This window comes from Pipistrellus hanaki, assembly GCF_964339955.1.
Source record: "Pipistrellus hanaki genome assembly, chromosome: 2".
NCBI lineage: Eukaryota > Metazoa > Chordata > Mammalia > Chiroptera > Vespertilionidae > Pipistrellus > Pipistrellus hanaki.
The window spans coordinates 188,845,245-188,871,868 of NC_140504.1; the positions used below are offsets into that span (position 1 = coordinate 188,845,245).

Consider the following 26,624-nt stretch of genomic DNA (forward strand, 5'->3'; position numbering starts at 1 on the left):
GGCATGAGACAGATGCCTCATCCGTGAGACGCTGCCGCCCACCCAGCTGCCAGCTCGGGCTGTCCTCCGAGGAGACGAGAGTGCGCCCTCCCTTTATCAGGGGAAGGATCGCCGCGCGGCTGGGCCTGCCCTGGGCTTGCCAGCGTGTGCTGTTAGCACAGACTGTTCTGCCACCCAGAGTGCCTCCCCCACCCCCTTTCAGGCCTGCGAGACTTTTCTCAAACGTATTCCTCCCTTATGGCTTCCAAAGGGCCTCCCCGGGTTCCGCTACAAGTACGTTTTGCGTAGCTGTCATATTTACTGCACCTTATATTGTGAGAGTGATACATGCAAAAAAAATAGTCGTGCCTGTTGTAACCACTCAGGCGATACAGATTCCATAAAGAGAACGTTAGCGGTCTTTCTTTCTCCTCCCCCTGACCTGTCTCCCTGAGAAACACATGCAGGGTTATTCCTGTGGCATTAACTTTGTCCATGTCAGTAACTGGGCAGTGAATCCTGTCACCTGTGACAGCTCTTGTGTTTTTGTCCAGATTTATTTTCCCGGGATTTTCTGTCTAATGTAGTTTCATCTTCCTGCGTAGCCTGGAACCCGTAGGGAATGCTTTCTGTCCAAGACCATGACCGCGGCCACCGCCCTCCCCTCACGTCTGGGGGACGGTTAAATGGCCGGATGGACGACCTGACCCCCGAGGGTGGGAGGGGGTGTCCAGCCTGCAGGCAAGGCAGGGAAAGCGGAGAGAGCCTCGGGAACTCACTTGGGTGACCTTGGACCGGTTACCTCACCCCTTGCCTATCACTGGGGCGTGACCCTAACACCCACTGGGGGCGATTGTTATGACGAGATGCACACACACCGCCCACACACAGGAAGCGGCTCGTTTTCCCAGGGAGGCTGGCGATGCTGGGCCCCAGTTCCAGCGTGCTGCCCGTTTATTCGCCCTGCTTCCCCAGGCAGGCTCCGTGGCAGGAGGTGATCCGTGCACCTCGGGGTGCCGGGGTGCTGGCGAACAGGTCTCGGCGCAGGGCCTGGCCTGAGGTAGGCGCTGGAAACGGTGGCTGTGTTGTTATTCTTTGGATTCTTCTGCAGCAAAAGGCACCTCCTTTATCAGGTCTCCACAACCCCTCACAGGATGGGGGCGGGGCCTCCCGAGGGCTGGGATTGTCGGAGCGGAGTCTGTGGGTTTATCTAAGACAAACACGGGGCCTGCTCTGATGTGGAGTGGGGGCCCCACATGCTCCCAGCCAGAATCCCCAGAAACCCTCCGTTCTGCAGCCGCCCGGCTGCCTGGGCATGTGCTCCTCCCGGGGAGCGAGGCGGGAGGGAGAGGCTGCGCCAGGATAAACTCCCAGAGGGGGAAGCAGGACGACTAAAGGGTGTGCTGTCTTTCCTCCCTGGGACTTTGGGGGAGCGACTGAGGAAGTTTCTGGAACTCTGGTTCGCTAGGAGGAAGGACCCAGGCAGTTGGGAGCCCTGTGCCTGGCCCTGGGTTACCACATTGTCTCCACTGGGGCCTCCATCTCCTGACTCAGTCCTGGGAGCTGCCCTGTGGATTCCTCCCTGCTGGTCCTTCCATAGGGTGTCTTATAGGAAACCAAGATTTCCCTAGAGAGGAAACTGTCTGTGGCTCCTTTCAGTTTGCACCCAAGCCTCCTCCCTCGGGCCAAAGTGGTCGACACCTTTTCTTTGGAGCTCCCAGAGCACTCATTTATTCATTCACTCATTCACTCATTCACTCACTCATTCATTCATTCATTCATTCAGTGATTCTGTATTCATTCAGTGATTATGTGCCAGACATTGCGTCAGGAATATGACGGTCTTTTCCTGTGGAAGTTCATTCCAGCAGGAGAGACAAACAATAAGCAAATAAATGAGTAAATAAGTAATATGTGAAGAATTAGGGCTTTGAAAAAAAAAGCAAAAGAAAAAAAAAAAAAAGCAAAGAACATGTGGGGCCTGCCAGGGAGGAGGAGGGAAGAAGCGGTGGGCTCTCTGAGGAGGGGACATTGGAGCAGAAACTTGAACTTAGTGAGCCAACAGACCCCGTGGATGTGAAGGGAAGAGTGTGGCAAGCAGGAGGAACAGTGAGCACAGCGGCCCTGGGGCGGGACCGTGGGAGCGAGAGGGAGAGGAGCGGGAGCAGGAGGCAGCTGGGAGGTGCAGGGCCCAGATCCGCCCGCCAGTGTTCCTCCACCTTTTTCAGGATTGCCCCCTCCTAAACGTGGAATACCACAAATATGCTGTATTCCCGTTACGTACCGTACGTGCACATAGAAAGAGCAAGTTGGGTCTGGCTGGTGTGGCTCAGTGGTTGAGCATCAACCTATGAACCAGAAGGTAATGGTTCGATTCCTGGTCAGGGCACAGGCCCAGGTTTCGGGCTTGATCTCCAGTGTGGGACGTGCAGGAGGCAGCTGATAGGTGATTCTCTCTCATATCATTGATGTTTCTGTTTCTCTCTCCCGCTCCCTTCCTCTCTGAAATCAATAAAAATATATTAGGAAAAAAATATATAGTAAGTTGTTTCTACCCCCTAAGAACGAATCCTCTCCCCCTTGGGGGCAATACTGCCCCTGTCGCGAATGAGTGGTCTGGGCTCATCGCCAAGTGGAAGATGTCTATATATTCCAGGGTCCATCTGGACTCCAAGTCATTCAAGACGCGGCTCTGTAAACTCCCTCCCGGAGAGAGGTCCTAATAGACATCTCGGATGCAGTAGGCATCTGGACAGCCATTCCACTCCCGCCCCCGCCCCACCCAGCCTTCCGAACCTCAGTAGCATCCCACTTCTCAGACCAAGAAACCTGGGCAGAATGCTGAACTGACTGCTCTCTCTCTCCTTTCCTGCTGCCACTTGGCCCCGCCCCACCCCGGTCACTGTTAACAGCGGCCCCCCTCCCCCACCTGGCCATCTCCCTTCAGCTCTTGTCCTGCCAGGTGGTAGGTGCCCTTGAGGAGGAGGGTGAGCAGGGGAGGGGCTTTTCTTTCCCCAGGGCTCCTGCCCCAACCAGGCCAGAGAGGGAATCGGGGGTATGAACACTGGCTCCTGGTGGGACCCTCACTCCTGTCCCTTTCTGCCCCACCTGCCTCACTTCCTCCTCACCCTCTCGGCCCCTGGATGCTGTGCCCTTCCTTGTCGGCAGCAGACACTGGGCTCTGTGCTCTCAGCAGACGTCGCTGATGGCTGCTGTGTGCCCACCGGGCACTGGGGAGCAGGGATGGCCGGCCTCCAGACCCATGTCCACTCCACGGTGAGCTCATCTCAGAGCTCACAGGGATCCCCGGCTCCCAGGCCATCCTCCCCCAAGGCCTCCGGGTCATTCTTATCACATGTGCCCCATGGTGTAATCCGAGGCCTTTGTGACGTCATACGGCTGTCTGTCTGTCTCGCCCTGGTTTGGGCTGCGGGCCTTGTGCGGGCTGCGGGCCTTATGACAGCAGTCTCCTGTCCGTGTTGCCTATGCCACCTCGGCAGCCGCCGAACCATAAGAACTTAGTAATATTTGTGGGGAAATGGGTGGGGGGACACCCAGGGCGCGGAGCTGGGGGGATGGGGAGTTTGAACCCCGAAGGAGGGCTTTCCCGCCCCTCCCGGACGCCCTGGGGGGTTGCAAACAGGTGGGGGCGGGGCCGCCTGGAAGTTGCTGTAGGGAGTGCAGCCGGCCTGTCCCTGGAGCCTTCCTGTGGGCCTCTTATCTGGGTGGCCTTGGCGCCCTGGGGGAGGGAGCTGCCGGCCCCCTGACGGGCCAGAGCGCACAGAGTGAGCCTCCCTGACGCTGGCCCTGGCATTTCAGGGTCAATGCCAGGGCCAGGCCGGAGCCAGATGTGGCCAGCCAGACATCTGCGAGGATTCGTGCTCCCCCTTCCGGGAGCCTCGCTGCTGGGAGGTGTTGTCATAGAAACGCAGCCCCTGGGAGGGGGTGGGGACCGCGTAGCTTTTCCTGCTTTGCTGCTTTCTGAGCCTGAGGAGCGGGGACAAGTCCCTGCCTTTCCTCCAGGGAGCTCTTCCCCTGCTCGGAGGGCAGGGAAGGACGGGCAGGTGCTGCCCTGCGGGGCTGTGTGCCCCAGAGCACCTCCTCACTGCTCCCAGCACTCCGTCACCCCATCGCCCTGCAGGCTCCCCTCCCTGTGGGCGTCCCCCTGACTTCAGCCAGGCAGGCGGGCGCTCTCCTGCCAGGGGGAACCGTGGTGCCGTTCAGGGTGAGAGCTGGGGCGGGGGAGTTCAGGATGAGGGCCGGGCACGCCGATTAGACCAGCAGGAAGTGACTCGCGTCCCCTGTACCAGCCGGCTGCGAATGGCTTTCTCTCCTCCAAACCGCAGGCCCCTTGAGGCTTGTTTTCCTCACACTCTCCAGCTCCCCCCAGACCCGGTGCCCCTCGCCCTCATTCCTGCCTGGTGAGTAACTGCATCTTCCAGAAGCAGCTCGGCCAGGCCCTCCGGGAGGCCCCCCGGCCCGCCCCGCCCACGCGTGTGACTTCTTTCCTGGGTCCCAAAACCATTAGCGTTTAAGCACTTTGGCGTCTCGAGGTTCATTTCCTTGTACGTCTGTGTTTACTCTTAGACCTGAGTTCCTTGGGGGGCGGGAGGGGAGAGCAGGTCTGATTCGTTGTAAACCCTGGCACCCAGCCCCGGGCCTGGCCCCCAGAGGTGCTGGATGCTGAGAACCTGCACGAATGAACCGCTTGGGAGCCCCCTGAGAGGGGCCTTGAAGGCCGAGGAGAGTTGGCAATGTCCCATGCAGAAGGGCCAGGGCGGGCTTTTTCTTTTTTTAAAATCTTTATTGTTGAGCCAAAACCGGTTTGGCTCAGTGGATAGAGCATCGGTCTGTGGACTGAAGGGTCCCAGGTTCAATTCCGGTCAAGGGCATGTACCTTAGTTGCAGGCACATCCCCAGCGGGGGGTGTGCAGGAGGCAGCTGGTCGATGTTTCTCTCTCATCGATGTTTCTAGCTCTCTATCCCTCTCCCTTCCTCTCTGTAAAAAATCAATAAAATGTGGGGGAAATGGGTATAAAATCTTTATTTTGAAAGGATGACAGGTCCTTCTCTCCCCCCATTAACCTCTCCCAGCCCACTCTCGTTGCCCCCACCCCACCCGGCTTCTCTCCAGAGGACGGGGGTTTGCACCCCCAAAACCTGCCCAGAGGAAGCATCTGTTTACCTGATGAATGGGGAACTTTCTGCCCAAAAAGTCTGCATGGAGGACGTGGGGTTTGGGGTGGTTCTGGAAGGAAGCAAAGGAAGGAGTTTCAGGTCCAGGAAAGACAAACATGAACTGAGGCAAAGTGGCCAGAGCAGCGAGGAGCTAGCTCCCCAGGGAGCTGGGCAGAGGGAACGGAGGGGTTTGGGGACCCGGGGTCTGGAGCAGGGGAGGGGGGGCCTTAGACGAAAGCTGAGGCGCATCGTAGGTCTGGAGACCTGAACAGCAGGAAGGGGTCGCCTTCCCTGGGCGCATAGTAGGTCCGGTGACCTGAACAGCAGGAAGGGGTCGCCTTCCCTGGGCGCATAGTAGGTCCAGTGACCTGAACAGCAGGAAGGGGTCGCCTTCCCTGGGTGCCGCCGGGACCCTGCTCTGTGCTCCCGCACACACAGGAGCACAGCCCTCAGCAGGTGCCACCTGGACCAGGGCCCCAAGGACAGGGAGGAGGGACCGTCGCCTGGGGTTTGAGTGTAAGGGGCCGCGATGCTGCTCGCCGGGGTTGGGTCGGGAAATGGCAGACGGCCCCGGGGTCTGCTGTCCGTCTGAGGAGCGTCCCGGACGCTCGGAGGAAGACGCTGAACGTACTTTCCTAGAATGAATGAGGCCGTTAAGGCTGCCGCCCTCTCCAGTCTTTGTCACCGGGAAAGCCATCTAGGACCTGCAGCCAAGACAGGCCTCTCGGGTGGGGGGTTCGGGCCCCGCAGCCAGCGGGAAAGCAGACGGCCCTCCAGCTGGGCGCCCACGCTGCCAGCCGGGCACACGTCTGCACGCCCGACCACCAGGCGGGGAAGCAGTGTCTTCTCTTCTTGTTTGCGGGCAGCTCCGAGCAGGGGCACCTCCAGTTTGCCCGGCTGTGCCCAGGGGCGGTCCCGTACCTGCTCTGACAGCTCCTCACCGCCGCCCCGACAGGCAGGGCCCCCGCTCGGGCCACGCCTCACAGCCCCGGCCCCAGAGGACCACCCAGGCTCCCAGTGGGACTCGGGGGCATGTCGCAGACGGCTCTCCTGTCGTTCCAGAAAACTCCACGGCCAGCGTGAGCGAGGCAGAGAAGAAGGCCCAGGTGTACTACCGCGCATGCATGAACGAAACCAAGATCGAGGAGCTGAAGGCCAAGCCGCTGATGGAGCTGATTGAGAGGGTGAGTGCCTCTGGCAGACTCTCCCGGTCCCCGGCCGTGCCCCCTGCCCGCCCCTCTGGCTTCTGTCCCAGCGCCAGCTGCCACCACGACCAGCTGTGGATGGGGGAGCCGTCTGCTGACATGTGTCAGGGTTGTGTGCATGTGTACGCTCATCTCCCTGTGGGTGGGACTGTCCGTGTGTGTATTTGTTGTTATTTTTTTAACATATTTTTATTGATTTCAGAGAGTAAGGGAGAGGGAGAGGGTAAGAGAGATAGAAATACCAGTGATGAAAGAGAATTATTGATTGGCTGCTTCCTGCACACCCCCTATTAATGATCAAATCTCAAACCCCGGTATGTGCCCTGACCGGGAATCGAACCATGACCTCCTGGTTCAAGGGCCGATGTTCAACGACGGAGCCAGCCCGGCTCGACATCTGTGTGTGTATTTGTGTGAGCATGTCTGTCACACACATGTGCCTCTGCCTCTGTGGACGGGACGGGGCTGAATTTACAGAGAAAGTGTTCTCTGTGTTGCTGCTTTCTTGTCCTCAGAGAGGGAGTCTGTGTGAGCAGGGTGTGTCCACAGGACCAACAGGAAGTCTTGGAGAGAAGCAGAGGCCTCCCTCTGACCAGGGCCTTCCCGGGCACCTTCCGGTCAGCCTGGGATGGCCTCCTGGGCCACCCGGGGCTGCCAGGCTGCCAGGCACACACACCAGGGGGGCCAAGGCTGTTTTCTCACTGCCCTTGCTCCCTCCAGGCCCCGCCTCCCTGCTCGGCTCAGGGGAGGCATTGGGGCAGGTGGGGAGTTGTGGGCACCCGGGACTGGACCGTCCCTCCGTCCCCTCTGACAGCATGGGACCAACCAGGAACACCAAGGAGATTTTTAAAAATCTAACTCTGGCCGAAACCGGTTTGGCTCAATGGATAGAGCGTCAGCCTGCAGACTGAAGGGTCCCAGGTTCTATTCCGGCCAGGGGCATGTATTTTGGTTGCGGGCACATCCCCGGTGGGTGGTGTTTAGGAGGCAGCTGATCGATGTTTCTCTCTCATTGATGTTTCTAACACTCTGTCCCTCTCCTTTCCTCTCTGTAAAAAATCAATATATATATATATATATATATATATATATATATATATATATATATTTAAAAATCTAACTCTGAGAGAAACTAAAATAGATAATCTTTTTAAAAACAGAGCTTTCCTTATACCTGAAAATAATATAGAACAGCATTGAAAGTAAACTAACTGAAAAATAAATGAGTACAATTTGAAAATAAATAAAATTTGGTGCTTTAGGCACAATTGGATTTATGCTTCAATAGGAATGACAGCCGCCGAAATCGGTTTGGCTCAGTGGATAGAGCGTTGGACTGTGGACTGAAGGGTTCCAGGTTCGATTCCGGTCAAGGGCATGTATCTTGGTTGGGGGCACATCCCCAGTGGGGGGGTGTGCAGGAGGCAGCTGATCAATGATTCTCTCTCATCGATGTTTCTCTCAGTCCCTCTCTCTTCCTCTCTGTTAAAAATCAATAAAATATATATTTTTAAAAATAGGGATGACATTCATGGGACTTAGTGTTAAAAAGATAAACAGTGTTCCGGAAGAGTCTTCTTCCCATCCCGCCCCCGGCCGCTAGGGAGCAGCGCCGTGTGGACCCGCGGCTCCCTGTCCAGGGTGCGTCTGCTCCATCCGGGGTCTCTGGCTGATGGACACCGTCCCCTCCGTTTGCTCAGGAGGCTCAGAGAGGCCCTGTGGCTGACCAGGGCTGCGGAGCGCATTTCCCACCCAGGTCTCCCGCCATCTCCTCCCCTCCCTGTGTGCTCCCTCCCGCAGCTCGGGGGCTGGAACATCACGGGGCCCTGGGACAAGGACAACTTCCAGGAGACCCTGCAGGTGGTCACATCCCACTACCGCACCTCGCCCTTCTTCTCCGTCTATGTCAGCGCCGACTCCAAGAACTCCAACAGCAACGTGATCCAGGTGAGCGGCCCGGACTTCCGGGAAGGAGCGCAGGACCGCGTGGCCTGAGCTGAGTTTAGCAAGCTCCGCCTTGGGGCAGGTGGGGAGGGGCCTCGGGGCAGGTGGGGAGGGGCCTCGGGGCAGGTGGGGAGGGGCCTAGGGGCAGGTGGGGCGGGGACTGGCCCTGGCCTGGCAGACAGTCTTGGCTCCCAATGTTGAGAGCTTTCCAGGCTGGAAGTTTGGAAGGGCCACTGCCTCTGGGGGTAGGCGGGGCTGCTGCAACACCAAGGAATCCCGGGGTTCTGATGGTCACTGTGGGCTCCAGGGGGGATGTCAACCCCGAGGCTCAGCTGGAGCCACGTCTTGGTCCCCCCACCTCAGCCTCCAGCCTTTGTATCTCCGCCTGGAATGGCTTGGAGTCCATATCTCTCTCCGTGAAGGCTGAGTTTCCACCTATCTCTGCCATTCATCATTCACTCGCTGTGTGCCCTTGGGCAAGTGCCTCCACCTCTCTGAGCTCCCATGTCCTTACCAGTGAAATGAACTGTGCACTTGATCTTCACCAGAAGGCTGGGAAGAGATCACATGCATTGTAATAACACCTGCTCTAGGTCTGACGAGGTGAGGCCATAACGGCTGGGAATTGATATTCCTCACCAGCCCGCCACGCACCAAGCCCTTTACTGGCACTCCCTCCTGGAATCCCTTTTCCAGCCTGAGGGTTAGCTATTGCCGCACCCCTCCCCCGCCCCCCCATTTTGCAGATGAGGAACCTGGGATCAGGCAGGGTCAGTACCTTGACCACGGTTACACAGCTTGAGTGGCTCCTAACCACTGCTCCGTCTTGGGCAGTGTATGGTGAGCTAGAGCCGCTCTGCTGGGCCTGGGAGGCGTTGAGAGAGGAGGGGGCTCTGTCTGGCCCTCCGGAGGCCCGCAGGGTGCGTGTACAAACAGGAGGTTCCCTCTCACCCCCTCCTTTCTCCCCAGGTGGACCAGTCTGGCCTGGGCTTGCCCTCCAGGGATTATTACCTGAACAAAACGGGAAATGAGAAGGTGAGTGGGCCTCTGCCAAGAGAGCGGCTCCCGCCCCCGGCTCTCCGTGGCCCGTCCCCCACCCCAGGTCCCCCGAGTGTGCAGGTCTTTGAAGTTAGAGAGGGACCCAGAGGTGTCACCTGACAGGCGACACGCAGTCCCTGGCAGGGAGGGCGCCCCCTCCCAGAGGGAGGCTGACTCACATCCCGGCATCATGGGCTCAGCAGGCAGGAGCAGGTGTCGTGTGTCCCCGTTCTAGAGCGATGCAGCGGGGGTGCTGGGCCTCTCTCGCCTGAGGCCCTCTGGGGACCCTGCGGATCCTGAGCGTCTCCTCTGACCTTCCTCCGCCCCATCCGTCCCTGGGTATTGTTCCTTCCTTGCCTGTGTCAGAGGAGGCAATACGGCTTGGAGACAATGCCTGATCTGCTCGAGGTCACTTAGCTGAGGCAGAGACTCCTGTCCAGACCCACTGACGCTAAACCCCACGCCTTCCCACCCCCCTGACTGCGTCCGTGGTGGCCCCGGGGAGACCCGGCCTGAGGTTCGGCATCTGTCCGCTCCTCAGCCCACCCACGTGCCCACTGTGCCTGGTGCTGGGGAGACGGCGGTGAAGCAGGCAGCCTGGTCCCTGCCCCGCGGGGCGTCAGGTCTAGCCGGGGAGGCAGATGTTCATTCACCACCAATTAGGGGCAGAATGACAAATGGTGATGAGGAAAGGCGAACGGAGAAAGTAACCTGGGGACCTAGTTTAGATGGGGAGGGAGAGCAGTGAGAACAGTTGAGAAAAAGAGAGTTTCGGGCACTGGAAGATGGCTCTGGTGGGCCGAGCATGCGGGGAGAATGTGGACCTGGCAGCAGGGACCGAGCCTCCGGGGACCTGTGGCCTTGGGCCCCGGGGGCCGCGTGGAGCCATGAAGCGGTGCACTGCCCAGCTCCTTCTAGAAGCTGTTTCCGGCGGACGCCCGGAAGGCACCGGCCCCTCCCTCCCCGCGCTGGGCCATGGGACCGTGGTGGCCGCCGCTGACCGGGGGTCCCACAGGTGCTGACCGGATACCTGAACTACATGGTGCAGCTGGGGAGGCTGCTGGGCGGCGGGGACGAGGACGCTGTGCGGCCCCAGATGCAGCAGATCCTGGACTTTGAGACGACGCTGGCCAACATCACCATCCCCCAGGAGAAGCGCCGGGACGAGGAGCTCATCTACCACAAAGTGACGGCTGCCGAGCTGCAGGTGATGGGGGCTCCGGGGGGCAGCCGCGGGGCCGGGGTTCCTCACCCACTTCGTCAGCCCCTCAGAACACCCTCTGAAGCTGGGCGGGTTGTTCTACCCACTTCTCAGGTGGAAAAACTGACGGGGGGCTCCGAGCGGTGGGGTTTGCCGCTGAAGGCCACACGGCTAGACTCCAAAGCTAGTCTCTTGCCTACACCAGGCTGCTTTTCGGTAACAGCATTTGCCCGGGGAGGCTGTGATCTTGACAATAGCTCACATTGACTGGGCATTGCCAATATCTCAAGCATCAAGCTATCGAGCCTGGTACACAGCAAACAGTAAATGTGAGCGACAGGTTCTGTCAACACTTCACACTTTTTTTTAATTTATTTTTATTAATATACCAGAGGCCTGGTGCATGGATTCGTGCACCGGTGGGGTCCCTCGGCCTGGCCTGTGCCCTCTTGCAATCCATGACCCCTTGGAGAATGTCGGAGAGCCAGTTTCGGCCTGATCCCTGCAGGCCAGGCCAAGGGACCCCACTGGTGCACAAATCCATGCACTGGGCCTCTAGTCCGCATATAATATCTTTGGTTAATCTCTTCCCACCCTCCCTACTTCCCTCCTGAGATTCATCAGTCTGTTCTGTGTTTCCATGCCTGTGCATTGAACGTCTGCCCTCTGTTGGTCAGTGTGCGTCATAGCTACCAGCTAATCTGCCGGTCAGCTGGTCAGCTGGTCAGCTGGTCAGTCATCTTGTCTTAGAGATTTTTATTTTCAGAGAGGGAAAGAGAAACATCAATGATGAGAGAGAATCATTGATTGGCTGCCTCCTGCACGCACCCTACTGTGGATCGAGCCCACAACCTGGGCATGTTGCCCTTGGCCGGAATCGAACCTGGGGACCCTTCGGTCCACAGGCCGACTCTATCCATTGAGCCAAACCATCTCACCCTTTTTTAAGCCTGGAGGTTAGGGGGCATGTTGAAAGCCATGAGGCTCCTACCTAACAGGGAAGCTTGGCATTGAAATCAGGCTTGGCTAACTGAAGCTCTGCTTTTGACCGTGACCCCGGTGACCCCCGTGGAATCAGATTAGGGTCCAACTGTGAGGCTCTCTGTACTGAGCATGACTCATCTGAGAAGATCCCTCCATAGCTCAGCCTTTGTGAAAGGCTGCCCCCTGCTGGCTGCCTGGGACTTGCAGGTCACGAGTCTGCCTGCCAAGTTCCTTCTTTCCACTTCATGGGGTGTTCGTGTCCAGCCTTACCCCAAACCCCGGGGTCACGGAGGGAACCAGCCGAGTGGCCTCAGCCCATCTTCCTGTTCCCTGCCATGGCCCGGGAATGCTTGGCTGGGCCTTGCTCTCAGGGGAGGATGGCTGGGACAGGCTGACAGGTCTCCTCCCTTCTCTACCCTCTGGCCAGCCAGGCCCTGCCCATGCATTAGAGTTCGGCTCATTTACTCTCTTTTCTGGAAGAACACGGAGGTCCCTGCCCTTTTATCCCCCATCCCTCCCTTTGACAGGGGTACATGGGGCCGCCAACAAGGAAACAACCCCAGACCCACCGCTCAGTGCTTTGAGCAAAAGAAGCGGGGCACTAGGGCAGGGCAGGGCGAAGCCGGGGAAGGCGAGTCTGGAGAGGGGTGAGCCTAGCCAAGGTGGAGGCAAACCTGGCCGCCTGGGTGCCAACTGCCCTCTAGGTGCCCCGAGAAGCTGGCATCAGGCTGGGGGCGGGGGAGAGGGGGTGTCAGGAAGATCAACAGCCCATGATGGGCACCATCTGGCACTGTTTTTCCGCTCGGAGGCCAGGCCGAGGGAGGAGCTGTTTGTGCACCGTAATTTGGTTTGCTCCAGCTGCCCAGTTCTCAGCTCAAGGGGGGCCTCGGCCCCCACCGTGGCCATGATGCCAACTGACTATGTGCGAAGGCACAGTAGCCCTGGGCACGTCAGCCCCAGCCTGGCTATCAGCTTCTACCCCCTGGCATCCTGTCGCCATTGCTCTCGTTCTGTCCTTCCTCCCTCCCAGCTGCAGGGAGTTCCCCAGGGGAGGATTCTGCAGAGGCCGCAGCCTGGAGTGGCGTGAGCCCCGCGCGGGGTCAGAGACTGCTCTGGCCCAGCCCCCCCCCGCCGCTCGCTGTGAGACCTTGGGCAAGTCACACAGCCCCTTCTTTGAGCCTTGGTTTCCTTTCTTGTGAAATGGGGCTTTGCCCATTCAAGCACCCCTGCCGTGTGCCAGGGAGACAGGTGCGTGGCAGCCCCTGCCCTGGCAGCTGGACGTGGCAGAGCCCTAGGAGAACAGGCTGAACCTGTGCAGGGTCTCTCGGAGGAAATGGACATGGGAGACAATTACGTTTCAAGCCGTCCTGGGCCCCTGAAGCCTGGCTCCCGGATAAGAATCTCTGCCTGGGGTTGTGAGAGGGTGCGATGAAGCGAGGGATGAGATGTCCCTTTGTAAACTGATACATGCAAAGCAGAGAGATCTCCGTCCCGGGATCGGTATTATTCCTTTGTTACGGTGATCCCAGCCTCGGCTCCGGCGCTGAACTCATTCGATTCCTTCCCCGCTTGGACAGAGAGTGCCTTGTGTGCCGGCTGCTGGAAGCCGGCTCCCCTCCCTCCCTGCTGGTGCCTGGCAGGCGCTCCAGCCCTCCGTGTGGGGCTGCCCAGCAGAGTCCAGCGTCCTTCTGCCGCTTCTCTGGGGGCCTGAGGACCCTCCCGTTCTTTTCCAGGACCTTCCACACCCAAAGGTGTTCGGGAGTGAGTCCCATCCCCTTTAAATCCTCCCGCGGAGACAAAGGCTGATGGCATCTTTCTTTTCTCTCCCTCTTTGCAAGCCTCCTTGAGCCCGTTGGCCGGCCGGGGACCGGCAGTCCTCTCTGGCTGCGGGTGTGGAAAATAGAACGCACGGGGTGTCCCAAAGGGTTTGAGTCACAAGCCGAGTGTCCTCGTGGACCTAGGCACGCCTGTTCAAGTTGGGCGTTCTCTGCGGGAATAGAGGTCGGAAACGTGGGAATCCTGGCCTTCCACACGCACCCTCCCTCCGAGTGGTGGGAACTGGCCGCACAGCGCACCGGTGCCCTAAGGACCGGGTCTGTGTTTAGCAGGTGGAGGTTTATCTCTTTGCCCCGGTCGGAGGGTTCCAGTCGCCTGCCGTTTAGGAAGCTCTTGTTAACCGTATAAACAGCGACGCTTTGCAAACGTGGCCAGTTTCCCAGGGGTCTTTGCCAGCGGGCCATGTGGACAGGTGGCTCTACATGCGGAGCCCTATGTGAGCGTCTCACTAAACACCTCCAGGTTTCGCAGCCACAGAAATGGTAAGGGGATGCCCCAGAGGTTGCCTGCCCGAGGGGCCCCTGACAGGACCAGAGGGCAGGGCGGACAAGCTGGGGAGAAAGGAGACTCGGGTTTGTTGAGCAAGCTGTCCCGAGAGGCGCAGGGCAGCCAACTGTGGAGGGGGAGGGGGGATCGCTGTCCCCGTTTTAGAGAAAGACGGGGTCTCCTCAGGCCAGCACGGGCTCCTCCCCGCCATCCCGCTGAGGGGCGGGCGGACATTCGCAGGAGCGCACAGGGCACAGCTCTCCCCAGCTCTAAGGGAAGTCTGAGTAGGTCAGGGTGGAAATACAAGCCACGCAGAGAGCCAGTTGTCAAGCCCTGGCCCGCGGGAGCTGCCCTCCTCCAGCCTCCGAGGTCCTCGTTCCCCAGCAGCTGAGCTGAGCTGCCCTTTAAAACCAGACACATGAGCACACCCCGGTTTTAGACCTGCACAGTCACTGGCTCACCCTGTGACCTCCGCAGAGACACTGTCGCTCGTCTGCAAGCTCGGTGTCTGTTACTTGGAGGGTTTCCATGGCTGCCTCTCTCATGGAGGACTCCGTACGTGTTTACCAACACGTTATAGATCCAGCTGATGTTTCAGACTGAGTTTACATTATTTTTTAATATATATGTTTTATTCATTTCAGTGAGGAAAAGAGGAAGAGAAAGAAACATCAATGATGAGAGAGAATCATTGATTGGCTGCCTCCTGCACGCCCCCTACTGGAGAGTCAAGCCCAAAACCTGAGCATGTGCCTTGACCGGGAATCAAACCTTGACCTCCTGGTTCACAAGTCAATGCTCAACCATTGAGCCACACCTGCTGGGCGGCTTTTACATTATTGATTCATACGAAGGTCATTTATAATGCCTCTCGCACCTTCCTACCTCTTACATTTTGCCCCTTTTCAAGGGAACAGAACAGAATTTGGAATTGAATGAGCCCAGGCCCACTCGTGGGAGACCGGGAGCAGTGATTACAATAGCCACAGGCACTTTTGCTGTAGTCCCAAAAAAAACGTTGCATTCTGCAAAATTACAGGAAAAAAGGTAACTAAAAATAACAAGACGTATGAGAAAAACAGGTTTAAAGCAGACCATTCCAACGTGGTGCAACTTGCCCTAGCTGGTTTGGCTCAGTGGTTAGAGCTTCGGCCTGTGGACTAAAGGTTTGATTCCGGCCACGGGCATATGCTGGGGTTTCAGGCTCGATCCCCCCAATAGGGGGCGTGCAGGAGGCAGCCAATCAATGATTCTCTCTCATCATTGATGTTTCTATCTCTCTATTCCTCTCCCTTCCTCTCTGAAATCAATACAAGTATATTTTTTAAAAAGTGGTGCAGCTTGTCTCGAGGGCAATACTAAGTGAAATGAGTCCACCTCCCAAGGTCAGATACTGTGTGATTCCACTTCCACGCGTGGTCAGATGCACAGAGATGGAAGGTGGCGTGGGGGTTCCAGGGGCCGGAGAAGTTATTGTTTGATTGGCACCGAGTTTCATTTCTGCAAGATGGTGGTGGTGACGGTTGCCTCACGATGCCACCGAAAATGTGTGCACACTTAAGAAGGGTTAAGAGGGCTCATTTCAGATGTGCATTTTTACCACAATTTTAAAAAAATTGTTGAGTTAACTTTGTAATCAAAACACTCACAAAGCAATCATTGGAACCTGCAGAGATCACACAGCTTGGCTGGAGGCTGCCTGGTGGGAAGCGGAAATACTGGCTGTAGACAAACGGGAGCTTGGAGGGGGGGTGCAGCCTGCCAGGCGCTGAGGTGCACAGAGCTGGCTGTGCCTCTGTGGGGAGGGAGCCTGCGCAGGTGCTCGATGTAAATCACCTTAAAATAGCTGCCGGCTTCCTGCGGGCATCAGCTGAGCTAAGGGCTTTTCCTTTCTTGCTGAAGGTTATCATTCTACACGTGATTTTTTTTTTTTTTTTTTTTGAGAAAGTGAAAGGGAGGGAGGCGGGGAGAGAGAAAAACATCAATGTGAGAGAGACACATTGATTGGTTGCATCTCTTATGCCCTGACCGGGGCCAGGGATCGATCCTGAAACTCAGGTAATTGAACCCGAGACCCCTTTGGTGCTCAGTTTCCTCATCAATACACTAGGGATAACAGTACCTACCTCTTAGGCTTGTCATGAAGACCAGTTGGGAGATGTGTGAGTGGTTAGCATGGAATCTGGCATGGGAGGGGCTTGGTCAACAGTAGCTTCTTGCTGCTGCTACTGCCGTGTCTCTTCTCTCCCATCCTTGTTCCACATCAAGTTCAATTTTTGGCTCTTAGAATCCTAGGTGCATACCTCTTACACTCCTGCGCATTTCTCTCTTTACCTAACCAAGGTGTTAAGCGTGACTCTCACACTGTTGTTTTCCATTAAACCAGAAATATGCTAGTTGCTGTTCACCTTATATTTGTAACCTGAATTTTGCCACCTAAATGTCATGTTCACATGTTCATTTCCTACATGAAAATCCTTCTGGTTAGGAATTTGTCATGTTGAGCAACATTTTAATACGGCATGTTCCACTAGCCATGTGAGTTTTAACATGTTTCAGAGAGGCCAGTCCATAAAATACCACGTGAGCATATTTTTTTAAAAAGAATTCTACGTACAGCACCTCCGATGAAAGCCAGCCAGCCTTGGCTTGACATCTGCCCAGTGCATCGTGGGACAGCTCCCAGCTCTCTGCGCTGTCCAAGGACGGAGGCACCATGACACCATGGAGACCTGGGCTCTGCATCACCCTGTCCTTTTCTCTTCCAGACCCTGGCGCCCGCCATCAACTGGCTGCCCTTCCTCAACACCATCTTCTCACCCGTGGAGATCAACGAGTCCGAGCCGATCGTTGTCTATGACAAGGAGTACCTCAGCCAGGTCTCCACCCTCATCAACAACACCGACAAGTGGTGAGGCTCCGCGGCCTGGGGCGGGCCTCTCGCAGGAAGTCTCCGGGGTCACCCCCTGCCCTCTCCTCAGGCAGGATGGCCGCGCGAGGGCAGACTGGCTCAGGGACGTGGGCCCTGGCGTTGGTTTTTTTTATAGAGGCAGCAGGGCACCATGGTTCTGAGCGCGGGTTCCAATCCCAGCTCCCCCACCTGCCAGCTTTGTAGCCTCGGGCACATTTCTTACCCTTTCTCGGGTTCATTTTCCGAATCTATAACATGGGGGCACAAGTGGTCCCTCCCCTGTAGGGTTGTTGGGAGACCTGAGTGAGATACCCCACGTGCAGTGTTTTAATAGAGTGCTTGACGTGGAATGGACTCAGTAAATGTTAGTATGTATGATGTTTTCCTAAATTTTAAAGATTTGTTGTAGGCATTTTTGAAAACTACAGGAAAAGATTATATTTAATCCAGATACTTAGGCAGATCTTGTGGGATGTGTGTGTTTGTGGGTGTGCACATGTGGAGAGAGAAAGCGTGTATGTGAGAGAAGGACAGAATTGGGTTTCTAATGCACATCTTCCCCTGTCTCCCCCCCCCCCCCCCCCCTGTCATCATGCTAGAGATATGGTCTGCTTTTCCCTGGACTGGTTTTTAATTGATTTTTTAGAGAGAGAGAGAGAGAGAGAGAGAGAGAGAGAGAGAGGTCAATTTGTTGTTCCACTTATTTACGCGTTCTCTGATGGATTCTTGTATGTGTCCTGACCGGGGATCAAACCTGTGACCTTGGCATATGGGGACGACGCTCTGACTGACTGGACTGCCCGGCCAGGGCCTCCCTTGACTTTCATCATAAGCATTTACGCAAGTCCTCCCAAGCCCTCTGCAGACCTCCTTTTTCATAGCTACATGGGATTCCATGGAGGAAATCGATGGTTATGTACTCCCCCTCCCCCGTTGGTTCCGGTTCGAGGCTCACAAGCACTTACTGAGCACGTGTGGGGTACAGATTGCTGCACTAGGCGCTGAGGGCCTTTCAGACGGAGGCTCTGCCCTGGAGGTGACAGTCCAGGTGCTTAGAGAGCATTCGTTACCTGACAAACTGAGCCGGGTGTGGGAAGAGCCCGTGGGATCAGAATGTTGGGTGTGAGCGCACCCTGGAGGTCAGTGGCGGGAGTGCTGCGACATTCCCAGCCGGGGGCACTCTGAGCAGTCCTGTCTCCCCACCCCCAGCCTGCTGAACAACTACATGATCTGGAACTTGGTGCGGAAGACAAGCACCTTCCTCGACCAGCGCTTTCAGGACGCCGACGAGAAGTTCATGGAGGTCATGTACGGGACCAAGAAGGTGAGCCTGTTCCTCTGCACGCCCAGACACAGGCTGAGTACCGACTGTGTGCCAGGCCCAAGGTTGGGGGATGGCATGACCAGGGTACCCTCCAGGGGCATGGAGCCCATGAGGGAGGTGGACAGAGACCGAGAATACGGAGGCCCCTGAAGAGGTCTGCCCAGGTGTCCTTGAGCTCGCAGGAGGCCTTACCCCGGGGAAGGCTGGGTGGGGTTGGGGGGATTAAGACGGCCAGGCAGCCGGGACCAGTTTGGCTCAGTGGATAGAGCGTTGGTTTGGGGACTGAAGGGCCCTGGGTTCGATTCGGTCAAGGGCATGTACCTTGGTTGCGGGCATATCCCCAGTAGGGGCTGTGCAAGAGGCAGCTGACCGATGACTCTCTCTCATCGATGTTTCGAGCTCTCTCTCTCCCTTCCACTCTGTACAAAAATCAATAAAATATATATTTTTTTTAAAAAGACGGCCAGGCAGACACCTGGGCAGGAAAGCGTAAAAGAACTTGGGCGACTCGACTTAGAGCAGCTAGCATGCCTTCGCCTGCCTTCCTCCCTTCTGGCCTGGAAGAAGTTTTCTTTAATGAGGGTATAACTTACATGCAACAAGATGTACAGAATACACAGCTCAGTGGGTTTTGACAAGTGAAATCACCCGTGTACCCAGCCGTTCTCCGAGCCCCTTCCCGGTAGCCCCCGCCCCCCACCCCCAGGCCGGTGTGGAGGGTGAAGTCGGAGTCAGACCCCAGGTGCCCTCTGTGCCTGGCTCCTGCCCGGCGTGGCTGTGAGATGCACCGGTGTTGTGTGGATCAGGAGCGGGCCCTTGTGTCTGTGAGATGCACCGGTGTTGTGTAGGTCAGGAGCGGGCCCTTGTGGCCGCCGAGCTGAGTGCTGTTGTATAAAAACACCACGTTTTGTTGCCCGCCTGCCTGCGGGGGGCAGTGCGGGTGCTTCCCCTTGAAGGGCTGTTAGGAAGCAGGGCGGCTCTTACCACCTCTTGTCCAGGGTCCAGAGGACTTGGCTTCCTCTGCAGCCAATAGATCTGCGGGAGCGGCGCCCTCTCTTGGTCATGCAGACTGTCCACAGGGGGCTGCTGGGCAGGGAGCGGGTGGGGCCAGAGGGAGCCATGGTGCTTTTTTCCTTAGCCGTGCTCTCCCTGCACCGGGCTCTGTGGGGCTGCAGCCCGGCGCCCCGCTCAGGGGCACGGGCGTCCTGCAGGCCCCTGGGCTGGCGGGGGAGGCCGGACCAGGGGCCGCGCAGTCTGGCAGGGCCGCTGTGACATTCTTCCTCCGGAGGCTTTAACGGGGGCTGGTCCCGGCCTCCTGGGAGGGTCCTCCTGCTGCTCAGTGACAGGTAACTTCCCAAGGTTCTTTGTCGCCAGGATCCTTATCCTCCCCCAGGAGGGAGGACAGGTGGAGCGTGGCTGTGGGCTCAGGCGTGGCAGAGTTTGGGTCCCTGGGACCCTGGGCCAGAGGCTCCTCTGTGCTGAGTCTGTCTCCCTGCCAGGCCAGGGCCCGCCCCCGCCTCCCAGGTCATTCCGATGGACACGCAGGATCACACCTGCAAAGTGCTGTGCGCGGAGCCCGCACTCAGGAAAGAGTAGATGCCGAAACCGGTTTGGCTCAGTGGATAGAGGGTCAGACTGCAGACTGAAGGGTCCCGGGTTCGATTCCGGTCAAGGCCATGTACCTTGGTTGCGGGCACATCCCTAGTAGGGGGTGTGCAGGAGGCAGCTGATCGATGTTTCTCTCTCATCGATGTTTCTAACTCTATCTCTCTCCCCCATCCTCTGTAAAAAATCAATTAAAAAAATATCTATATCTATCTATCTATATCTATCTATATCTATCTATATCTATCTATATCTATATCTATATCTATATATCTATATCTATATCTATATCTATATCTATATCTATATCTATATCTATATATATATATATATATATATATATATATATATATAGAAAGGAAGGAAGGAAGGAAGGAAGAGTAGATGGCCGTGACGAGGGCTGAGCTGTGGCCCCTTGGTCCCGTGTCTGAAATAACCGCTACGGGGTCTGAAAAGCTCTCCCTAAAGTTCTAGAAGGAAGCAGGGGCCCCAGCGGGCGCTGCCTCCCAGACCATCAGGGGCTGGGAGGGCGGCTGGGGCCCCAGTAATCCCCCCCCTCTGTTTCCAGACCTGCCTTCCTCGCTGGAAGTTGTGCGTGAGCGACACAGAAAACAACCTGGGCTTCGCCCTGGGCCCCATGTTTGTCAAAGAGACCTTCGCCGAGGACAGCAAGAACGTGGTGAGTGTCTCCCCTCGGACGCAGGCTGTGGCCTCTCGCCGCTCGTGAACTTGGCGGCCACACTCTGGTCTGGTCTGGTCTGGTCTGGTCTGGACCGTCCCTCCCCAGGCTCCAGCTCGAACTCCGAGGCCTCGTTTCCCGAAGCCCTGAATCACGAGAGTCCCTCGTAAGCGTTGCTGCTCAGAGCGCAGGCCGTTCAGCTGTGTTATCTCGTTCCCCTCCCCGTCCGCCCCTCCCCTCCCCGGGGTCTGAGGACCAGCGGCATGGTGCCGGCAGGGCAGCGCTGGGCCTGGGGTTGGCGCTTTCTTACTCCGAGGGGGACGGTGTGTTCCAGGCGGGCTGAGGAGCACCGTGGCTAAGCAGGTGAAGGCAGGCAGGGGCCACATCCGAGCCCGGATTGACCGGTTCCTGGGCGCGGGGCCTGGGACCATAGTCTCACCTCACCTGTGACGCGGGGGTGGACGGGGGTGTGCACCCCCCAGGGGAGATGAATGAGATGCTGCGTGTAAGAGCACCTGGCACGAAATAAGGTCCCATGAAAGGTGGCTGTTCTACCGTTTTTATACATTTTTATCACTAATATTAAACACATGGATGTTGCCTGCGGTCAGAGGTTAGCAAGTGGAGACTCCGACCCATGGAATGGCTTCCCTGGTGCAGAATCAGAGTCCGGTTCTGTTATCTGTCGGCTCCTCTGCTCTTCCTGCTGCAAACCCCGCCTTCCCCTGGTCTGGAGGCTCCCGCCCCCTGGCCTGCCTGCCTGTGACATTGCCCTTGAGAATGTCCATTCCTCTCCAGCCTGAGCAGAACACTTCTAAAACTGCTGCTTAGGACACCAGTTCTCTGGATTGTGAACCCGTTCCATCAGACAGGGACTCTGGGCCCCAATAAGCCTGGGAGAGGCCGTGTGGCCCAGCCTTCTCCACTAAACAGTCCACTGCGTGGTGCCCCCTGAAGGCTCGGACAAGTCCTGCAGCCAAGAGGCTTGCCCAGCGTTCTCAGAGCGTGCTCTCACCGTGTTTGACCTTGGAGCCCTGTCTAGTCTTGTCTGATGGGACGTCAGTATACTGAGGAGCAAGGCTGGGGAGCATGTTTGGGCCACCCCCCGTTCCTAGCCCAGCACCAGGAGCCTGAGGCTCTGAGCCAAGACCAGAGTTCAGTCTTTGCCTGCCGTCCTGCTCCCCCGGGGGGTCCCCATCCCCGGCCCGCCCTCCAGGGTCAGCCCTGTCTCCGCAGGCCAGCCAGATCATCCTGGAGATCAAGAAGGCGTTTGAGGAGAGCCTGAGCACCCTCAAGTGGATGGACGAAGACACGCGGAAGTCAGCCAAGGAGAAGGTGAGGCTGCCAGGAGCTTGACTGGGGAGGGGAGAGGGAGGTGCAGGAGAGACCACGGCCAGGTGCTGCCCTGCCCTTGGGGTGGTCAGTGGCAGGATGGAGGGGCGGCCTGAGCACGCGACTGCATGAAAAGGACGTGCCGCGGGTGCGAGGGAGCGTGCAGGGAGACGCCGCGTGTCTAGTGCAGAGGGAAGGGCCTGAAGTGGTGGTGGGTGATGACGAGGGAAGGCCTCCCTTAGGAAGTGACATTTATGCCAAGGCCGGTTTGGCTCAATGGATAGAGCGTCGGCTTGGGGACTGAAAGGTCCCGGGTTCGATTCCGGTCAGGGGCATGTACCTTGGTTGCGGGCATATCCCCAGTGGGGGGTGTGCAAGAGGCAGCTGATTGATGACTCTCTCTCATCGATGTTTCTAACTCTCTATCTCTCTCCTTTCCTCTCTGTACAAAATCAATAAAATATATTTAAAAAAAAAAAAAAAAAAAAAAAAAGAGGTGACATTTAGCCAAAACCGGTTTGGCTCAGTGGATAGAGCGTCGGCCTGCGGACTGAAGGGTCCCAGGTTCGATTCCGGTCAAGGTCATGTACCTTGGTTGCGGGCACATCCCCAGTGGGGGGGTGTGCAGGAGGCAGCTGATCAATGTTTCTAACTCTCTGTCCCTTTTCCTTCCTCTCTGTAAAAAAAAATCAATAAAATATATATTATAAAAAATTTTAAAAAAATAAGTGATATTTAAGGGCTATCTAAGAGATGAGTGGAATTTAGGCAGCAGAGGAGTCCTTCCAGAAAGAGAGGAGGAAGCCCTGGGGTGGGAGGAGCCTGGCCCTGAGTCCCCCTTGGCCCTGACCCTGAGGGGGCATGGCTGGGCACTCACTGTCTGTCCTCTGTCTCCCCCAAACAGGCAGACGCAATCTACAACATGATAGGTTACCCCAACTTCATCATGGACCCCAAGGAGCTGGACAAAGTGTTCAACGACGTGAGTGGTTCCTGCCTGCACCCTTACGTTCCCAGATGCCCCCGGGGTCCCCATTTGGCAAGGGGGTTCCAGGTGGGGCGCTGGCAGCACCAGGGCAGTGAAGACATCTTGAGATGGTGAAGCTGTGGGCTTTGGGGCTGCTTCTCGGTCTCCTGGGCCAGCCGGAGGCCCCTTCCCTGGAGCCACCAGCAGCCAGGGCCCAGCAGTCCGTGCCAGCACGGTGCCCCGTGCCCCCTGATCGTGGGAGGAAACACCCTAGAGGTGCAGAGAGGATCGGTGCGGCCCCCTAAAACATCAGTGGGGTACAGCGTGGACCCCTCGTACCGCCTCCTCCTCCCCGATTCCAGAGTTCCCTCCTGTCCCAGGACCCTGCCCACCTCCCCGGAGAAACCTGACCCCCGGTGTGGCCCTTGAAATGCTAGCAGGAAAGAGGAAGCATAACTCCCCAGTGCACGCTGAAGCTTCATTTAGGCAGCAGGGGTGGTTGACAAGTCTCTGGTAGATAGAACGTTTGGCAGATTGCTCCTTGCCATGCGTCGTGCTTCTGCCCGGAGAGGTAGAGTTTGAGATTTTTTTGTGACTGAGACTCATCAACGCGGGCCTTTTTGCAATTGTAATAACGTCTCATCGCGGTTCTATTTAAAACCCAAGGATGGTAAGATCAATCCCGAGAATGCGAGGTGCCTTTTGCTTATGGTGACCAGACATCCGCTTTTGGCAGGACAGTCCCGATTTTTAACAATTTGTCCCGAATCCTGCGGCGTTTTAAAAAAGTCCCGTCTGGTCACCTTACTTTTGCAGCCTTTTTCCTTGAGGGTAACAAGGTGCTCTAGAGTGTCAGGCCAGGAGACGGGGCCTCCTGGGAACGGGGACGGAGGCCTGCGCAGGCCCAGCGTTCTCTCTCGCTCCTGGTGGTAAAGCTAGAAAGCCCGGCGGGATCGGAGGGAGAACCTGGTGCCCAAAAGGAGCGGGACGGCCGGGCTGAGGGTGAGGAAGGTGCCCGTCCTGCCCCCTCAGAGCTGGATCCAGCCTGACTTCTGAGAGCTGTGCTGTCTGTCCTGTGGGGTGGCCACTGGCCAGAGATGCTAATTCATCCAAATCTAATTACTTAAGATTAAATTAAATTCAAAAAGGAAAAAGTTTGGATTACATTTAAAAGCCACTCGAGCCACATTTGAAATGCTCGGCAGCCAGTGGCCAGTGTCTAACAGAAGCACAGGCACGGAGCATGCCGGGCACTGCGGGGCGTCTGCTGGCATCAGAGGCCTGGCCAGGCTCTCTGTGTCCTCGGGGGGAGAGGAGGCCAGGCCCTGGCAGGCGGAGGGCCGAGGACAGAGCCAGGCCTGCCGCCTCGAGGCCCCGTTCTGGCCTCTGACAGGCAGACCAACCCCTTACCCTCGCGGGCCCTCCGTTTCCTCGGTCCGAGGCCTCGGCCGGGCCGCGCTGACCCTGTGGCTCTGCTCTCCCGCCCAGTACACCGCAGTCCCGGACCTCTACTTCGAGAACGCCATGCGCTTCTTCAACTTCTCCTGGAGGGTCACCGCCGACCAGCTGAGGAAGGCTCCCAACAGAGACCAGTGAGTGCGGCCCGGGAGGTGCTGGCCGCGGCTCCCAGCTCCCGGGGTGCTCCGGGCTGAGCTCCCCTCTGTGGACCGGGTGCCGACATCACTGTCCTGAGGGCCCTCGGCCCCTCTCCAGACCAGGGGCCCAGGGAGGAAGAAGGGGTTCCCAGGCAGGAGCTGGGGCCGGCTGGTCTGGGTGCCCCGGCGCCAGGCTGTTGGCAGAGTAGCCCGGCCTGGAGGGGAGCAGCCCTGGCATTGCATCCCAGCACCACCTCCGCCCTCGGAGCTGGTGTGACCGCCGAGTGCGAGGACCCCCGGGAGGGTCGCACCGAGGGGGCCCTCCGCTGGGGCTCGTTGCCTCCAACTCCTCACCAGCAGGAGCGCTGGGTTCCCAGGGCGGGTCCCCGGAGGCTGTGGAAGGTTCCAGATAGGCCCCTAGCAGCTGTGCTTCCCAAACCTTACTGCATATCAGGAGTCTCTGAGGAGTTTTTGTTTTTTTTAAAAGACAGCTTTCTGCCCTGGCCGGTTAGAGCATCGACCCACAGACCAAAGGGTTGCGGGTTCGATGCCCGGTCAAGGGCACGTACCTCAGTTGCAGGTTCAAAATCCCTCGCCCTGGTTGGGATGCATGCTGGAGGCAACCCATGGATGTGTCTCTCTCACGTCGATGTTTCTCTTTCTTTCCCCCACTTCCTCTCTCCCCTCCATTCTCTCTCTAAAAAAAATTAAAAAGTAAAAGAATAAAATACAAGACAGCTTTCTGGCCTGTCCCCCAGACGTTCTTATATTAACGTCACCTGGAGCAAGGCCTGGTCTCTGTTGTTGTTGTTGTTTTAGTAGTCTCTTCAGAAAACCCAGGTGCAGCCAGCCAAGTGCTGGTTCTCAGACCCATCTCCCTCTGTGCCTAACGCATGGTGCAGAATAAAGCTTACCAGGCGGCCGGCAAAAGCAACGCCTCTGTGCCTCTGGTGCCCCCTGGTGGGCAGCAGGGCTTTGAGCATCTGTTTCTTCTACCTTTTCCCTTCTGCAGCCAGGCAGGGTACCTCTAAAATGCACCAGAAGCACTCTTTTCTCTCCAGAACATGGCACAGGTACTGCCACAAGGTCCTGAGTGTATCTGGTCTTTTACCATTAGGCTACAGTTTTCCACCGAAGCATCATTTCCTACCCACGTATGTATTCATCATTATTTTAATATAAATACGATGTTTACAGGGCCTCGGTAGCCTGTCACTCAGTGTCCCTTTCCACGTCTCCGTGGGGCTCGCCTGGAGAGACAGAGGGACTGTCTAGGCCACATGTGTCAAACACAAGGCCCGCGGGCCAAATCCAGCCCGCCAGGCCTTGCAATGTGGCCCGCACCGCGCTGTCATCACTGCACTCCGCTGTCAGTTTATGACAGTCAGTTTATGACTGTTCAGTAAACCATTCGGCCCGCGATTTAGGCTGGATTTTAGATTTTGGCCCCTTCTCTGATTGAGTTCGACACCCCTAGTCTAGGCCCTCAGAGAGAATGTCCTTCCTGTCCCGCTCTGCCCCTCATGGTCCCGTCCCCTCCACACCAGAAATGTCATCCGGGGGCCGACTGTTTCCATACCAGATCCGATCAACGGTCCCTTCTACGCTCTTAAAAAACTATTGGACCCAGAGAGCTTTTTTTTTTTATAAAAGTTGCATCAATTTTTATGCACACTTTATGGGGGGGGGAGGGGACTTTTATAAGTTTAATGAGGAAAGAAGAGGTATTGTTTGACTTCTTCAAATTTCTTTAATGTCTCTGGCTTAATCCTAGACATCTGGATTCTCATATCTGTTTATTATGTACAATCTGGTTATACAGTATAATTCTGTATTCAAGCTATTACAGTGTATTGTCTTTTGAACTATATAGAAAGCAAATCTAGTCTCACACAGATACTGGTGGGTGGAAAAGGGGGGCTTATTTTAATCGCCTTTCCTCGTTCGAGGGCACGTTCTTCATTGATGTTAAACCAAGATTCATGAAGTGGTAATTTCTTCAAGGCTAATGGCCCTGTGGAATCGGGAACTATCTCTGTGAACTTTTCACACTTCATTATGCGAAACACCATCCCTCTGTCTGGCACTTTGATCCCTCTTTTTCCCACCCGTGATTTTTAACATCACACACGGGTCGTTTGGCAAACAGTGACTCGCTGGGTTTCATATATATCTTCCAAATAGTGACACTTGGATGACACAATATCAAAAAAAAACAAACCCACATCTGATCACACCACCACGGAGCCGCTGAGAAAAGCCTTCATGGGTCAGGAAGCTGGCTGACACAGGCTTTTTAGGATTTTAATTTTCGCTGGAAACATCTAACTATGTTTTAACCTTGAATTTTTATCAGTGGC

General features: G+C 56.7%; 1 protein-coding gene across 2 annotated transcripts in view; it reads left to right on the forward strand.

The window, feature by feature from the left end:
• ECE1 (endothelin converting enzyme 1) overlaps positions 1-26,624 on the forward strand; it is a gene marked incomplete at its 5' end in the record, with an annotated part of 97,818 nt that overhangs the window by 63,281 nt on the left and 7,913 nt on the right. For both annotated transcript variants that reach the window (XM_084874924.1, XM_084874923.1), the window contains 10 exons: positions 6,220-6,341; positions 8,163-8,309; positions 9,276-9,341; positions 10,360-10,551; positions 16,620-16,762; positions 17,972-18,086; positions 20,260-20,370; positions 21,607-21,705; positions 22,607-22,684; positions 24,158-24,261. In XM_084874924.1, coding sequence (XP_084731050.1) covers positions 6,220-6,341; positions 8,163-8,309; positions 9,276-9,341; positions 10,360-10,551; positions 16,620-16,762; positions 17,972-18,086; positions 20,260-20,370; positions 21,607-21,705; positions 22,607-22,684; positions 24,158-24,261 — 1,177 coding nt within the window. The remainder of the gene's footprint in view (positions 1-6,219; positions 6,342-8,162; positions 8,310-9,275; positions 9,342-10,359; positions 10,552-16,619; positions 16,763-17,971; positions 18,087-20,259; positions 20,371-21,606; positions 21,706-22,606; positions 22,685-24,157; positions 24,262-26,624) is intronic.